Source organism: Salmo trutta, chromosome 31 (assembly GCF_901001165.1).
Source record: "Salmo trutta chromosome 31, fSalTru1.1, whole genome shotgun sequence".
In the NCBI taxonomy this organism is placed as follows: Eukaryota; Metazoa; Chordata; class Actinopteri; order Salmoniformes; family Salmonidae; genus Salmo; species Salmo trutta.
The window spans coordinates 2,380,138-2,396,067 of NC_042987.1; the positions used below are offsets into that span (position 1 = coordinate 2,380,138).

The following is a 15,930-nucleotide window of genomic DNA, read 5'->3' on the forward strand; positions in this document are numbered from 1 at the left end:
ATTCACTGCTTTAGCACACTCTGCCAACCCGGATGTCCTAGCTGTGTCTGAATCTTGGCTTAGGAAGTCCACCAAAAACTGTGAAATCTTCATCCCTAACTACAACGTTTTCAGACAAGATAGAACGACCAAAGGGGGCGGTGTTGCAATCTACTGCAGAGATAGCTTGCAGAGTTCTGTCCTGCTATCCAGGTCTGTACCCAAACAATTTGAACTTCTACTTTTAAAAATCCACCTCTCCAAAAACAAGTCTCTCACCGTTGCCGCCTGCTATAGACCCCCCTCGGCCCCTAGCTGTGCTCTGGACACCATATGTGAACTGATTGCCCCCCATCTATCTTCAGAGCTCGTGCTACTAGGCGACCTAAACTGGGACATGCTTAACACCCCAGCCATTCTACAATCCAAGCTTGATGCCCTCAATCTCACACAAATTATTAATGAACCCACCAGGTACAACCCCAAAGCCGCAAACACTGGCACCCTCATAGATATCATCCTAACCAATGTGCCCTCTAATTACACCTCTGCTGTTTTCAACCAAGATCTCAGCGATCACTGCCTCATTGCCTGCACCCGTAATGGGTCAGCGGTCAAACGACCTCCACTCATCACTGTCAAACGCTCCCTGAAACATTTCAACGAGCAAGCCTTTCTAATCGACCTGGCCCTGGTATCCTGGAAGGATATTGACCTCATCCCGTCAGTAGAGGATGCCTGGTTATTTTTTTAAAATGCCTTCCTCTCCATCTTAAATAAGCATGCCCCTTTCAAGAAATTTAGAACCAGGAACAGATATAGCCCTTGGTTCTCCCCAGACCTGACTGCCCTTAACCAACACAAAAATATCCTGTGGCGTTCTGCATTAGCATCGAACTGCCCCCGCGATATGCAACTTTTTAGGGAAGTTAGAAACCAATACACACAGGCAGTTAGAAACGCCAAGGCTAGCTTTTTCAAACAGAAATTTGCTTCGTGCAACTCCAACTCTAAAAAGTTCTGGGACATTGTAAAGTCCATGGAGAATAAGAACACCTCCTCCCAACTGCCCACTGCACTGAGGATAGGAAACTCTGTCACCACCGATAAGCCCACTATAATTGAGAATTTCAATAAGCATTTTTCTACGGCTGGCCATGCTTTCCACCTAACTACCCCTACTGCATTCAACAGCACTGCACCCCCCACAGTTACTCGCCCAATCCTCCCCCATTTCTCCTTCTCCCAAATCCATTCAGCTGATGTTCTGAAAGAGCTGCAAAATCTGGACCCCTACAAATCAGCTGGGCTTGACAATCTGGACCCTTTCTTTCTAAAATTATCTGCCGAAATTATTGCAACCCCTATTACTAGCCTGTTCAACCTCTCTTTCGTGTCGTCTGAGATTCCCATAGATTGGAAAGCAGCTGCTGTCATCCCCCTCTTCAAAGGAGGTGACACTCTTGACCCAAATTGCTACAGACCTATATCCATCCTACCCTGCCTTTCTAAGGTCTTCGAAAGCCAAGTCAACAAACAGATTACCGACTATTTTGAATCCCACCGCACCCTCTCCGCTATGCAATCTGGTTTCAGAGCTGGTCATGGGTGCACCTCAGCCACGCTCAAGGTCCTAAACGACATCGTAACCGCCATCGATAAGAAACATTACTGTGCTGCCGTATTCATTGACCTGGCCAAAGCTTTTGACTCTGTTAATCACCACATCCTCATCGGCAGACTTAGTAGCCTTGGTTTCTCAAACGATTGCGTCGCCTGGTTCACCAACTACTTCTCTGACAGAGTTCAGTGTGTCAAATCGGAGGGCCTACTGTCTGGACCTCTGGCAGTCTCTATGGGGGTACCACAGGGTTCAATTCTTGGGCCAACTCTTTTTCTCTGTATACATAAATGATGTCGCTCTTGCTGCTGGTGAATCTCTGATCCACCTCTACGCAGACGACACCATTCTGTATACTTCTGGCCCTTCTTTGGACACTGTGTTAACAACCCTCCAGACGAGCTTCAATGCCATTCAACTCTCCTTCCGTGGTCTCCAACTGCTCCTAAACACAAGTAAAACTAAATGCATGCTCTTCAACCGATCGCTGCCTGCACCTGCCCGCCCATCCAGCATAACTTCTCTGGACGGTTCTAACTTAGAATTTGTGGACAACTACAAATACCTAGGTGTCTGGTTAGACTGTAAACTCTCCTTCCAGACTCACATCAATCATCTCCAATCCAAAGTGAAATCTAGAATTGGCTTCCTATTTCGCAACAAAGCATCCTTCACTCATGCTGCCAAACATACCCTCGTAAAACTGACCATCCTACCAATCCTCGACTTCGGCGATGTCATTTACAAAATAGCCTCCAATACCCTACTCAACAAGCTGGATGCAGTCTATCACAGTGCCATCCGTTTTGTCACCAAAGCCCCATATACAACCCACCACTGCGACCTGTATGCTCTCGTTGGCTGGCCTTCACTTCATAATCGTCGCCAAACACATTGGCTCCAGGTCATCTACAAGACCCTGCTAGGTAAAGTCCCCCCTTATCTCCGCTCACTGGTCACCATAGCAGCACCCACCTGTAGCACGCGCTCCAGCAGGTATATCTCTCTGGTCACCCCTAAAGCCAACTCCTCCTTTGGTCGTCTCTCCTTCCAGTTCTCAGCTGCCAATGACTGGAACGAACTACAAAAATCTCTAAAACTGGAAACACTTATCTCCCTCACTAGCTTTAAGCACCAGCTGTCAGAGCAGCTCACAGATCTCTGCACCTGTACATAGCCCATCTTTAATTGAACCCAAACTACTACCTTTTCCCCTACTGTATTTATTTATTTTATTTATTTTGCTCCTTTGCACCATATTATTTATATTTTAACTTTTAACTTTCTTCAAACTACAAATCTACCATTCCAGTGTTTTTCTTGCCATACTTTATTTACTTTGCCACCATGGCATTTTTTTGCCTTTACCTCCATTATCTCACATCATTTGCTCACATTGTATATAGTCTTATTTTTTTCTACTGCATCATTGATTGTATGTTGTTTTACTCCATGTGTAACTCTGTGTTTTTGTATGTTGTCGAACTGCTTTGCTTTATCTTGGCCAGGTCGCAATTGTAAATGAGAACTTGTTCTCAACTTGCCTACCTGGTTAAATAAAGGTGAAATAAAATAAATAAATAAATAAAAATGTGTATAAATACGTAGTGCATATAAAAATAACTTTTGTGGTTAAATTCCCATGTACCGAATAAAAAATGCAAGTTAAATTAGTTTCCTTGGCATTTTGAACTCTAGGCCTACTGATGGTTTTGTCACAGAAAATGTTGCGTAGGTATAGAGAATGTGCCCACTCTGGTATTGGCACATGCTCTCTAGCCAACTGCTTGCAGCTACAGTGCAGATATAGCCTACTACATGATGAGATTGTTATGAACAAAAGATAATTGCGAGATTATTTTTATTTGACAAATGGCAGCCAATCATCAATCAATATGTGAACCAGAATAAGACCCTCCATATTTATTGAAAAGAGCATCAACTTCCTCACTGAGCACTTTCACCACCCTGTGAAGTTCTAGATAATCTGTAGCCTAATAAACTGAATGCTTTTCCATGATGTCATGACAAGAATAGCCGCTCGGATTGGAGAGGACGCAGAGTGCTCATTAAGCTTTCCTGAATAACTGGGCCTGCCGGGAGAATACTCTATGTGGACACATTATTATAGGAAGACTTGGGAGAATGATGATCTGAAACAGACGGCGCATTCAGTATCAGAAGTAAAAATACAGCCAGACTGACCTGCTACTGTGCCTTTCTAGACCTTATAAACTGTCAAGAGTAGACACACAACTGATCCAAATATAATGAAACGTTCAAATCACAGGGCTTTTGCACCGTTATTCAAATGACATTTCCCCTGCAGCCTAGAGTAGAATTTTGTACTCACTTGAAAACAATAACGCAATTATTTATTGCATTGTGGTGTTGTAGGCTACTATAGTCTAGGTAGGATAATCGTATTGCCCCTAAACAAGATCAATAGGGGAGCTTTTACAACTGTGTGTTTCATGTCTTCAGCTTTTTCATGCTGAATGATGCACCTGGCTTGTACACTGCCTATCAGCTATTCCTATTTGTTCTTGTCTATTCATATAGAAAATGTATGCAGCTTTGAATGCTTTTATGTGTGGTATGTTTGCTAGTTAGCCTATTGACAAACGATCCACCTGCCACTATTGTCACTATAAATGGTGGATGGAGGGCAGGATAGACCGTTAGACTATACTGACCTGTGGTATAGTAGCATTTACCAATACGGAAAAGCGTAGTGCATAAGGGAAGTACCAAAACAGCTTGATATAGGGAAGGCGCATGATGAGGAAATCTGTCTAGGATGGATTGAAATGATATAGTAAAACATGCAAAAGTGTGAATGTTAATGAAGGAAAAAACCACACTACTTTCCCCTGTGCTCAATAAAAAACCACACAACCCTCCCCTGTGCCCAATAAAAAACCACACTACTCTCCCCTGTGCCCAATAAAAAAAACACACAACTCTCCCCTGTGCTCAATAAAAAACCACACAACCCTCCCCTGTGCCCAATAAAAAACCACACTACTCTCCCCTGTGCCCAATAAAAAACCACACTCCTCTCCCCTGTGCCCAATAAAAAACCACACTACTCTCCCCTGTGCCCAATAAAAAAACCACACAACTCTCCCCTGTGCCCAATAAAAAACCACACAACCCTCCCCTGTGCCCAATAAAAAAACCACACTACTCTCCCCTGTGCCCAATAAAAAACCACACTACTCTCCCCTGTGCCCAATAAAAAACCACACAACTCTCCCCTGTGCCCAATAAAAAACCACACAACTCTCCCCTGTGCCCAATAAAAAACCACACAACCCTCCCCTGTGCCCAATAAAAAACCACACTACTCTCCCCTGTGCCCAATAAAAAACCACACTACTCTCCCCTGTGCCCAATAAAAAACCACACAACCCTCCCCTGTGCTCAACAAAAAACCACACAACCCTCCCCTGTGCCCAATAAAAAACCACACTACTCTCCCCTGTGCTCAATAAAAAACCACACTCCTCTCCCCTGTGCCCAATAAAAAACCACACTACTCTCCCCTGTGCCCAATAAAAAACCACACTACTCTCCCCTGTGCCCAATAAAAAACCACACAACCCTCCCCTGTGCCCAATAAAAAACCACACTACTCTCCCCTGTGCCCAATAAAAAACCACACAACTCTCCCCTGTGCCCAATAAAAAACCACACAACTCTCCCCTGTGCCCAATAAAAAACCACACAACCCTCCCCTGTGCCCAATAAAAAACCACACAACCCTCCCCTGTGCCCAATAAAAAACCACACTACTCTCCCCTGTGCCCAATAAAAAAAACACACAACCCTCCCCTGTGCCCAATAAAAAACCACACAACCCTCCCCTGTGCCCAATAAAAAACCACACTACTCTCCCCTGTGCTCAATAAAAAACCACACTCCTCTCCCCTGTGCCCAATAAAAAACCACACTCCTCTCCCCTGTGCCCAATAAAAAAGCACACTACTCTCCCCTGTGCCCAATAAAAAAACACACAACTCTCCCCTGTGCCCAATAAAAAACCACACAACCCTCCCCTGTGCCCAATAAAAAACCACACTCCTCTCCCCTGTGCCCAATAAAAAAGCACACTACTCTCCCCTGTGCCCAATAAAAAACCACACAACTCTCCCCTGTGCCCAATAAAAAACCACACAACCCTCCCCTGTGCCCAATAAAAAACCACACAACCCTCCCCTGTGCCCAATAAAAAACCACACAACTCGCCCCTGTGCCCAATAAAAAAAAACACACAACCCTCCCCTGTGCCCAATAAAAAACCACACAACTCTCCCCTATTTTGGACCACCCCTCCCCCCAGTAAATTGTGAATCTGTCCCTAAGGTTTGGTACATTTTTCTGAGAGAAAACATTTTGTTACTTTGTATAATTTCTTTCAAGCATTCAGATGGGAGATGAGTGTTACAAATTGTACATATCAATGGGTCCTGCTGCACACTGTAGGGCGATCAGGTGCCTATATTAGGCTTATGGCTCTAATATTTTTTGAGGGGGTCGAATTATCAATAATTTGGCTATGCTGGCCTGTTGTAAATGATCAATATATACAATTCTGAACATATTGTAATTTATAATGCTAATGCAGAGGCACCAATAAATTGTCCAGTACACTTATTGTATGGTGTTTTCATGTACATTCCCTTATGTGTAAACTTCTAAGGTGACTCAGGCTTTACTAATTATTGTGATGAAGTGTATTGGTGAACTGTATTCTGTAATTAGTGACAAAACAATAGAAATGCTATTGTATACTGCTACTGTTTGTCTGAATATCCAACAGCTCTGTTGACCATGAGAGCATTTTGCAGAGAAAATGGAATGAGGCATACTATTTAGGCTCTGAATAACATGTGGCCCATTGTTTACCTTGTTACATTTCATCCTTAGTTTACCTTTCTTTCCAGTGTCAAGTTAGTGTGGTTGTTCCTGAGGATCACTAGCAATAGTGGATTAAAGGATCCTATAAGACTAACGCATTACAAGTTGTTGTGAGGACAGACACTGGGAGATGAGAAGCAAATACAGGGAGTGAACATTTAATAAATAACCGACATAAAACAAACAAGGACAACGTCGGGACAGGGGAAAAATAATGACAATCATGGAAGAAACTTAGGAAGTGACAGATATAGGGGAGGTAATCAATAAAATAATAGAGTCCAGGTGAGTCCCATGAAGGGCTGATGCGCGTAATGATGGTGACAGGTGTGCGTAATGATGGACCACCTGGTGCCCTCGAATGCCAGAGAGGGGGAGCAGGAGCAGGTGTGACAGTACCCACCCTTTAGGGGTGCCACCCGGCGTCCCACCTGGGCGAGCCTGTCGGGCCGGCCGAGTCGTGGGAGCCCGATGGGCCGGCTGAGACATGACATGGGATGGGAGCCTGACGAACCGGCTGAGAGATGATGTGGGATGGGAGCCTGACGAGCTGGCTGAGACATGACGTGGGATGGGAGCCTGATGAGCCGGCTGAGGCGTGTGAGCCCGACGAGCCGGCTGAGGCGTGACGTGGGATGGGAGACTGGCGAGCCAACCGAGGCAAGAAAACCTCTCGAGCCAGCTAAGGCATGGAAGCCCGAAGAGCCAGGTAAGGCACCCCTGGTTCCTTCGGCAGCGGCACCTGGACCCGACGTCACCAACCCAACAAAAAAAACTCCCCGATGCTTCCAATATTAGTGTCAGGACAGATGCTGGGAGACGAGAAGCAAGTACAGGGAGTGAACATTTAATAAATAACCGACATAAAACAAACAAGGACAGCGTCGGGACAGGGGAAACATAACGACAATAACGCCGACACATGGAAGAAACTGAGGAAGTGACAGATATAGGAGAGGTAATCAATAAAATAATAGAGTCCAGGTGAGTCCCATGAAGGGCTGATGCGCGTAATGATGGTGACAGGTGTGCGTAATGATGGGTCGCCTGGCGCCCTCGATCGCCAGAGAGGGGGAGCGAGAGCAGACGTGACAGTTGTGCAATCATCTGGGACATGTAGCCTCTTTGAATCATTATGGAACGCAGACCATTCATAACATTTTAAACCTGGAGCCTGGCGCACGGTTCATGATGACAGGACCGTCGTCATCATAGTTCCATGATTAGTGAGGATTATTAAGGTAGATTTATAGACTTCTATAGAGACTATTGTACACTTTTCATACTTTCCAATATTTCATGGATTGACAAATTGAATATGGCAACTTTTAGGATTAATCAAACCACTGTATCTTTTATTCGCTAATATATTTTGTTCATAAATGCTCTCCAAACCTCTTTTTTTTCATATAATTCATAAATATTTTCCTTACCTTAAATAAATAATACACAAGATCAGAGTATTTTTTTATCTACCAATTGGTGCTGAAAAGGAGACAAATATGTGTGTATTTACATGGCTTTATTTCATTGATCCCTAATATTCTGAACCCTTTTCTCAATATAATCTGTTGAAACATTTTTAATTAGAGGTACCAAATTTAAAGGGATGGCTTTAGATAAATGTACTGAAAACCCTATTGAATGTAAACTCCATGAGAAAATCTGTTGGCCAGCAAGTGGGAGGGTTTGCAACCGTTCAATTAAATGTATTCAATGCATCCAAGGGAACCATGCCTGCAAGTCCATTATGCACCTACTTAAGGTAAGTCTGAAAATGAGACGGCAGGTAGCCTAGTGGTTAGAGTGTTGGGCCAATAACCGGAAGGTTGCCAGATCGAATCCCCGATCTGACAAGGTAAAACTCTGTTGTTATGCCCCTGAACAAGGCAGTTAACCCACTATTCCTAGGCCATCATTGTAAATAAGAATTTGTTCTTAACTGACTTGCCTAGATAAATAAAGGTTTTAAAAAATATATATATATCAACTACTGAGAAGTGTGTAGGAAAGGTGTGATGGTGTGCTGGGTGCAGGTAGGTCAACATTTAATTCAGATCTCTATGTTCAATATCAATTACCCTTCTATTTCTCTGCTACTATACACTGAGTGTACAAAACATGAAGAACACCTTCCAAATATTAAGTAGCAAACACCCACACCCCACCCATAATTTGGAAGATGTTTTGTACACTCAGTGTATAGTAGAGAAATGGAAGGGTAAGTGATATTGAACAGAGCGATCTGAATTAAATGTTGACCTACCAGCAGTCACAGTATAGCAACACCCACTTACCCCAAGGCGGTTCAACTTACCCTGTCCTTATGCCCAATTTACCCCATACCCGGGGTAAGTTGTGCCAAGAGACCACTTTTTTTGGACAAGCTATGTTTTCAAAACTGTTATGTTTACATGAATTCTGATTATTTTCAGGGATACACATCCTGAAAAATATGTATACTGAACAAAAATATGGAACATGCAACAATTTCAACCATTTTACTGAGTTACAGTTCATATAAGGAAATCAGTCAATTTAAATAACGATCCCACAGGTGAAGAAGCTGGATGTGGAGGTCCTGGGATGGAATGGTTACATGTGCTGCCAAAACTGCACATTTTAGAGTGGCCTTTTATCCCCAGCACAAGGTTCACCTGTGTAACGATCATGCTGTTTAATCAGCTTCTTGATAAACCACATATGTCAGGTGGATGAATTATTCTGGCAAAGGAGAAATGCACACGAGGAAAATAAAAAATTGTGTGCACAAAATTTGAGAGAAATCCGCTTTTTTTTGTGTGTTGGTCCCATGTTTCAGCTCATGAAACAGGTGTCCAACACTTTACATGTTGCGGGAGAGCGAGGGAGAGCGAGAGAGAGCGAGAGTGAACTGCGACAGCGATTTCGGCGTTCCTCGGTGGTGGGTTCAGTGAGTGAGTCATCGCTGGGGATTTAACCCCTTATCTCCTGAGAGGGAAGGCTATAATAGGATAGGATACGACAACACCCTGTGACGCCTTGTTGTTCCTGTAATCCCATTAGTGCAAATCATTGCAATGGATGTCAATAAACAAGCTAATTAGTTGCTGAGTAAATTTGTGCCTCATTAGCAAATACAAGAATTGCAATCTGAATGGGGTGGTAAATGAAGCTACACAATTAAATGCTATACGAATTATTGTCAAATTGATAGCTATTGGCCTTCACAAAGCTAATTGGTACAAGCATTTTCCCAAAAATAGCCCACCACTTTTTCAACGGGAATTATGAATAGGGCTTAGATAAGAATTGATACAGCTAGAAACAGACAGCATTCATATATATTTTCAGCACATTAGCATTCTTAACATGCCATATCATAAGCCTAAATAATGTATAATTATTTCCAAAGACTGGTTATTGCGTGCGTACTGCTGTGATGACGCGCGAATCAAGTGTTGCTTCATATATCGCTGGGAGCTGTCCTGGTGCTGGAAACAGAATCGCTCGTCCTAAGACTGGGAGGAGATGCTACACACGTTCACTACTCCGGTCTGAGCATCTTGCCAAAGGTAAAAAAAAATCATGCGTATGACTTTTAGCATGTCTCAAGCAAAGACTAAGTAAGATGTTTTGTAGGTTCATGCGTGGACATTCTAGCATTCCATCTTTTGATTTTGTCTCTCCTCATCTCTCCTCGCTCAAGTTCTCATCTCTTATCAGATCTCGCCAATCACTTGGAATTTATTTGAATAAGTGATAGCTGTGTGTTGTTGTGATGAATGCCAAATAGTCTATTCATGTATTTTGTCACTGGGCAAAATTGAGATGTGAAGTAATTTTGATTCTATCCCTCGTGAAATTGGTTTAATATGGGTTTTAATAGAGATTAAGGTTTGGAGAAAGGCAGCCACAAGTTAAAGGTTGCCCTGACAACGGCGAATGACTCATCCTGTGATGTAGGCTATAGTCATTTAAAACAGAATGATTCGCAAATATAGCCACCTTTCCAACTTTTTATCATTTGTGCATTGAATAACCACTTATAGTCTATGGATTATCAATGAACTGAGATTCTGCCCAAACAGTGGGGACATTTCATTAAAATAATCATTATTTTTAAAGAGTATTAGTAGATTCTAAGAATTGTAAAGATAACATCTCAGATAAAATAAATAATAAATGTGCAGCCCATAGGTTTTTTTTCAGATGTTTAATTAATTACTAAACTTCATTTTTAAGCCCATGTTTTATCATAATTTTTTATAAAAAGATCTGTCAGTGTATTTTGGTATTTTGCGGAGGGGGCACACCCTCCCTAGTAAGTGGTTCCTTCCAAGGTGCACCATGGAGCAAAGATATGCTAGACAGGATGCTAGATACTCTAGTGCATACAGACAGTATCATCAGTGGAGGAGCGTTTGATTTGATTTTAGCTGCTGGTGATGGGCAGGACTTGCAGGATGTATGTTTGTAAATGAATTTGATCAAGCTATGCAGTTTGTTTATTCCTTATTGATGAATAAATAAAAAGTAATGTTTTGTTGTTTCTTTGTAATACCAGCCACCTAGCAATTTTATGAAGTTGGCTTTAGCTAGCCAGCTAGATAGGTTCCCAATCTCCCAACCTCATAACTAGCTACCAAGCCATTTCAAACGATCAATTAAGTTAAAATAGCTTGTCTAAGTACAGGTAACTGTCCAAATAAAGGAAACACCAACATAAAGTGCCACCAGAACAGCTTCAATGTGCCTTGGCATAGATTCTACAAGTGTCTGGAAATCAATTGGAGGGGTGCGACACCATTCTTCTGAGAAATTCCATAATTTGGTGTTCTGTGGATGTGGCAGAAAACGCCATCTCAGGCGCTACTCCAGAATCCCATCAGTGTTCAATTGGGTTGAGATCTGGTGACAGACAGACAGACAGACAGACAGGCAGACAGGCAGACAGACACTTTAAATCCCCTATGCTCCTTTGAGACCACTCTTTCAAAGTCACTGAGATCTCTTCTTCTAGCCATGGTAGCCAAAATAATGGGCAAATGGACATTTTATACATGACCCTACTGAGCATGATGTAATGTTAATTGCTTAATTAACTCAGGAACCACACTTGTGTGGAAGCACCTGCTTTCAATACACTTGGTTTCCCCTCATACACTCAAGTGTTTCCTTTATTTTGACAGTTATCTGTATCTTAGCTAGCATGCCTGCTGGCAAGGCTGCTAAACTTCAGAAAATACAGAAAATACTTTAATTATTGGGCTGTGATACTATATACAAGTGTGGCAGTTGTACTAAACTCCTAAAGCATAACAGTTCTTAATTGTACTCCAGTGGGCTAAATCAGGGTCTTAAACAAATCTGCTTGAAACAAAAGTATACACCTCACACACATGGTTATGGGCTTACAAAAAAGAAGACACCTGTACCATGTCATATATACAGTTGAAATGTATTCAATTTTGAGTTTGCTTCCCAATATTACACCTTATATACATCACAGAAGACTGAAATATAACAAAACCGTTTCAAATATTAACACTGGATTTTCGGTGGGTTTTTAATTATGAAATTATGAAAAATATGAATAACATTCCACTCATGAGACCACTAGCTAGGTAATTTGACTGCAGGAAAGGGCTACAGAATCAATGTGCATTTTTTATTAAAATGATAATTGAACAGGTAAAGAGGTCTGCTTAGATAACCTATGCAGAAAAATAATGATTGTGGCTCTAGATTGCAGGAAAAAGCTGTTTCAGGTGTTTGAAAAATGCAAAATTCTCCAACCGCCCCCCCATCTTCAAATACTTTGTGCCCCCTCTAAAATAATGGATGCCTGACGCCCCTGTGTTCAGGCATATCATTGCATTGAACTCATCCCTTTGTCTCTCTCTCTCTAGGCTATAATAAGATGCTGTCACTCTTCAAACTATCCACAGGAAAAGCTGTTGTTCTCGCCTGCCTCCTCCTCCATGCATTCTCTGTGCAGGGCGCGTCCCGCCCTCGCCACCACAGGCTCAGAGGCGGGGAGGCCGAAGAACTGCAACCCGCCGTCTACCCGCCCAGCCCCGACATGATCAAAGCCCTGGAGTACATCGAGAGCCTGAAGCAGCGGACAGACGGGGGTCAAGAGAGAGAGGAGCCAACAAAAGACTATGATGAGGTCGAGAAGTTCCGCATTCTCCTCCAGCTCGCCTCTCTCCAGGGCGAAGGCGCACCCGAAAGGCAGTCCTCCCCGCCGGCCCAGAGGCAGCAGGACATCCCGGCTGAGCAGTTGGTGAGAGCCTTGCTCAGGACCCTCCAGGAGCAGCCCGCTAGTCCCCCCAGACCCGCCCTTGTGGTGCCGGTGAATGACCGCCGCGTGCACAGGCACCCCTCAGCGAGCACAGGCAGCCCCGTGAACACGCCTGCCTACAGTGGCTTCCCGAGGCCGCACAAGAAGTACCCACTGATGTTCGAGGACGAGGAAAATAGAGACAGCTCCAAGCGCGCCACAGAGGACCTGAAGGAAAAATACACCCCTCAGAGCCTCACCAACCTGCGATCCATCTTCAAAGAGCTGCGGAAACCATCCACCTCCAACAGCCAGAAGCGCCAAATCTTTGACGATGATGACGATTTATTCAGTCCGAGGAACCTGGCCTACGAGGACGTGGCGGGTGGGGAGGAGTGGATTCCTGTAGAGGAGAATGTCGAGACTGAGGAGGTGGTGAACAGGAGCCACGAGGAGTTCGACAGGGCTCTGCAGCAGAACTATGACGAGGAGGAGGAAGAGAAGGGCGACGGAATGCAGATGCAACGCAGAGCCGGCCAGAATAAAGAGGACCCAGAGGAAGATACTAAACTAGTAGATTATTACCTGTTAAAGATCCTGGGAATGAGCAAACATGAGACAGCCAATAGGCAAGCCGGAGAGCAAAAAAAGAGACTAATCCGCCACCCCCTGGTGGACCCCCGGGCCCTGAACGAGCTGTTAAAGATCTCCCTCAAACTCCACATCCCCCCTGAGGACCTTATCGACATGCTGATCACTGAGGAAATCAGAAAACTAGACCATCACCCACAAGCCATCACCCGCTACACGACCAGCAGCAAACCGAAGATCAGATACTACAGCCGGAGACTGCCAGTCAAAAACGCTCCTGAAGACATGGACGAGGAAAACTTCCTCAATATCGTCGAAATGGAAACCATCAGCAACGACTATCCTGTGAGTCGGCGGCTGCTCAAGAGTGCCCCTTCCCCGCCCCGAGTTTCAGCACCACCCGCCCCGGCGAGAGTTTTAGCACCAGCACCGCCTCCCGCGGCTGCTCCAAAAGTCCCATCCTCATCCGGCCGAAGGGAAAACTTATTTATGTCGGAGCTCAACAAGATGCCTTTTAAGAGAGAATCTGACAACGATGATGAGGCGGACGAAGATGAGATGATGACATTTCTGGCGGCCAAAATATTAACAAAGTACCCCAGCACGATCAACAAACGCAACACCCAATCTCAGCCGAACGGACAGTTTCCTTACGAGCTATACGAACAAGCCATGAAAGATTACTTTGACCAAGCGGACACCAAGACAAAGAGAGATTCAGAGGGTAATGAGGAGGTAGTGGAGCCCGCGGAGATCCAGGTGAAAGATCAGGTTCCACAGGAGACCGCAGCTCCAGAGACGGAGGAGGAAAAGGAGCATCACGGAAAACCGGTTGCTGGAATGTAGGCTACGCTGTGAAGATAAGCGACTTAAGACATCCTCTACTAAATAAATGTTTATACTATCAATAACATTCTACTAGTTCACATAAAATGTGTATATAAAGGAAATAATATATATATATATACACATATATATAACGTATATCAATGTGCTGGGCTGGAGGCAGTGTGTGTGTGTCGTGTATATATCTGGGTTTGTGAGTTCCCAATCTTGTATCATTGTGAAAATGTCATTCCCTGATATAGGCTAGAGATTAAGACGTCACCATCCTGCCTTCCAACCCCCTGATGCTGCAAGCGCTGTAATTGTTGGACTCTTTCGGTTGTTGTGGTATATATATGGTCATTTCTAAACCATTTTGTATGTGTTCAATAATGTGTGACAAGTTGGAGACTAATAAAGCATTAGCGGTATTATTTTCTTCTTGCTGCGTTCTGTTGTCTTATTATAATACACTGATCACGAGACCTACATTGATACAGTGATGATTATATATACAGTTGAAGTCGGAAGTTTACATACACCTCAGCCAAATACATTTAAACTCTGTTTTTCATCATTCCTGACATTTAATCCTAGTAAAAATTCCCGGTCTTAGGTCAGTTAGGATCACCACTTTATTTTAAGAATGTGAAATGTCAGAATAGTAGAGAGAATGATTTATTTCAGCTTTTAATTCTTTCATCACATTCTCAGTGGGTCAGAAGTTTACATACACTCAGTTAGTATTTGGTAGCATTGCATTTAAATTGTTTAACTTGGGTCAAATGTTTCAGGTAGCCTTCCACAAGCTTCCCACAATAAGTTGGGTGAATTTTGGCCCATTCCTCCTGACAGAGATGGTGTAACTGAGTCAGGTTCGTAGGCCTCCTTGCTCGCAACACGCTTTTTCAGTTCAGTGGTATGGACGGCTGTGTGGTCCCATGGTATTTATACTTACGTACTATTGTTTGTACAGAACGTGGTACCTTCAGGCGTTTGGAAATTGCTCCTAAGGATGAACCAGACTTGTGGATGTCTACAATTTATTTTCTGAGGTCTTGGCGGATTTATTTTGATCTTCCCATGATGTCAAGCAAAGAGGCACTGAGTTTGAAGGTAGGCCTTGAAATACATCCACAGGTACCCCTCCAATTGACTCAAATGATGTCAATTAGCCTATCAGAAGCTTCTAAAGCCATGACATCGTTTTCTGGAATTTCCCAAGCTGTTTAAAGGCACAGTCAACTTAGTGTATGTAAACTTCTGACCCACTGGAATTGTGAAACAGTGAATTATAAGTGAAATAATCTGTCTAAACAATTGTTGGAAAAATTACTTGTGTCATGCACAAAGTAGATGTCCTATCCGACTTGCCAAAACTATAGTTTGTTAACAAGACATTTGTGGAGTGGTTGAAAAACGAGTTTTAATGACTCCAACCTAAGTGTGTAAACTTCCGACTTCAGCTGTATACGGATTCCACAAGCGCATGCTCTTTTTATCCTTCTCTTCCTTCTAGAGCAAGCTTGGACCTAAATAATGTTGAAGCAGAATTAGATGTACAATTAAAGTGTCAGTGGCTGCCTATAAATGAAAAATATACCGATAAATGTGCTTGTTTTATCATTGCTTATCGTGCGCTTAAGTGAAATAGTTTGAAAATCAAACTTCAGGACCATGGCCATGTACCGCAGATAAAACATCAAAAACAATGACAAACATTAAA

General features: G+C 43.3%; 1 protein-coding gene across 1 annotated transcript; it reads left to right on the forward strand.

Moving 5' to 3' along the window:
* Window positions 1-9,833: 9,833 nt before the first annotated feature.
* On the forward strand, window positions 9,834-14,646 carry LOC115169329 (secretogranin-2). Its single transcript, XM_029724835.1, has 2 exons — window positions 9,834-10,077; window positions 12,415-14,646. The coding sequence occupies exons 1-2, from the start codon at window positions 9,945-9,947 to the stop codon at window positions 14,223-14,225; spliced, it is 1,944 nt and encodes a 647-aa protein (XP_029580695.1). The 5' UTR covers window positions 9,834-9,944; the 3' UTR covers window positions 14,226-14,646.
* The last annotated feature ends 1,284 nt before the right edge of the window (window positions 14,647-15,930 follow it).

What these genes read in the sequence shown, in the direction of transcription:
- LOC115169329 (XM_029724835.1), top strand. Translation starts at nt 9,945, where the DNA reads ATGACGCGCGAATCAAGTGTTGCTTCATATATCGCTGGGAGCTGTCCT. An exon ending in GTCTGAGCATCTTGCCAAAG is followed by an intron (nt 10,078 to 12,414) that starts GTAAAAAAAAAT and finishes CTCTCTCTCTAG; the next exon opens with GCTATAATAAGATGCTGTCA.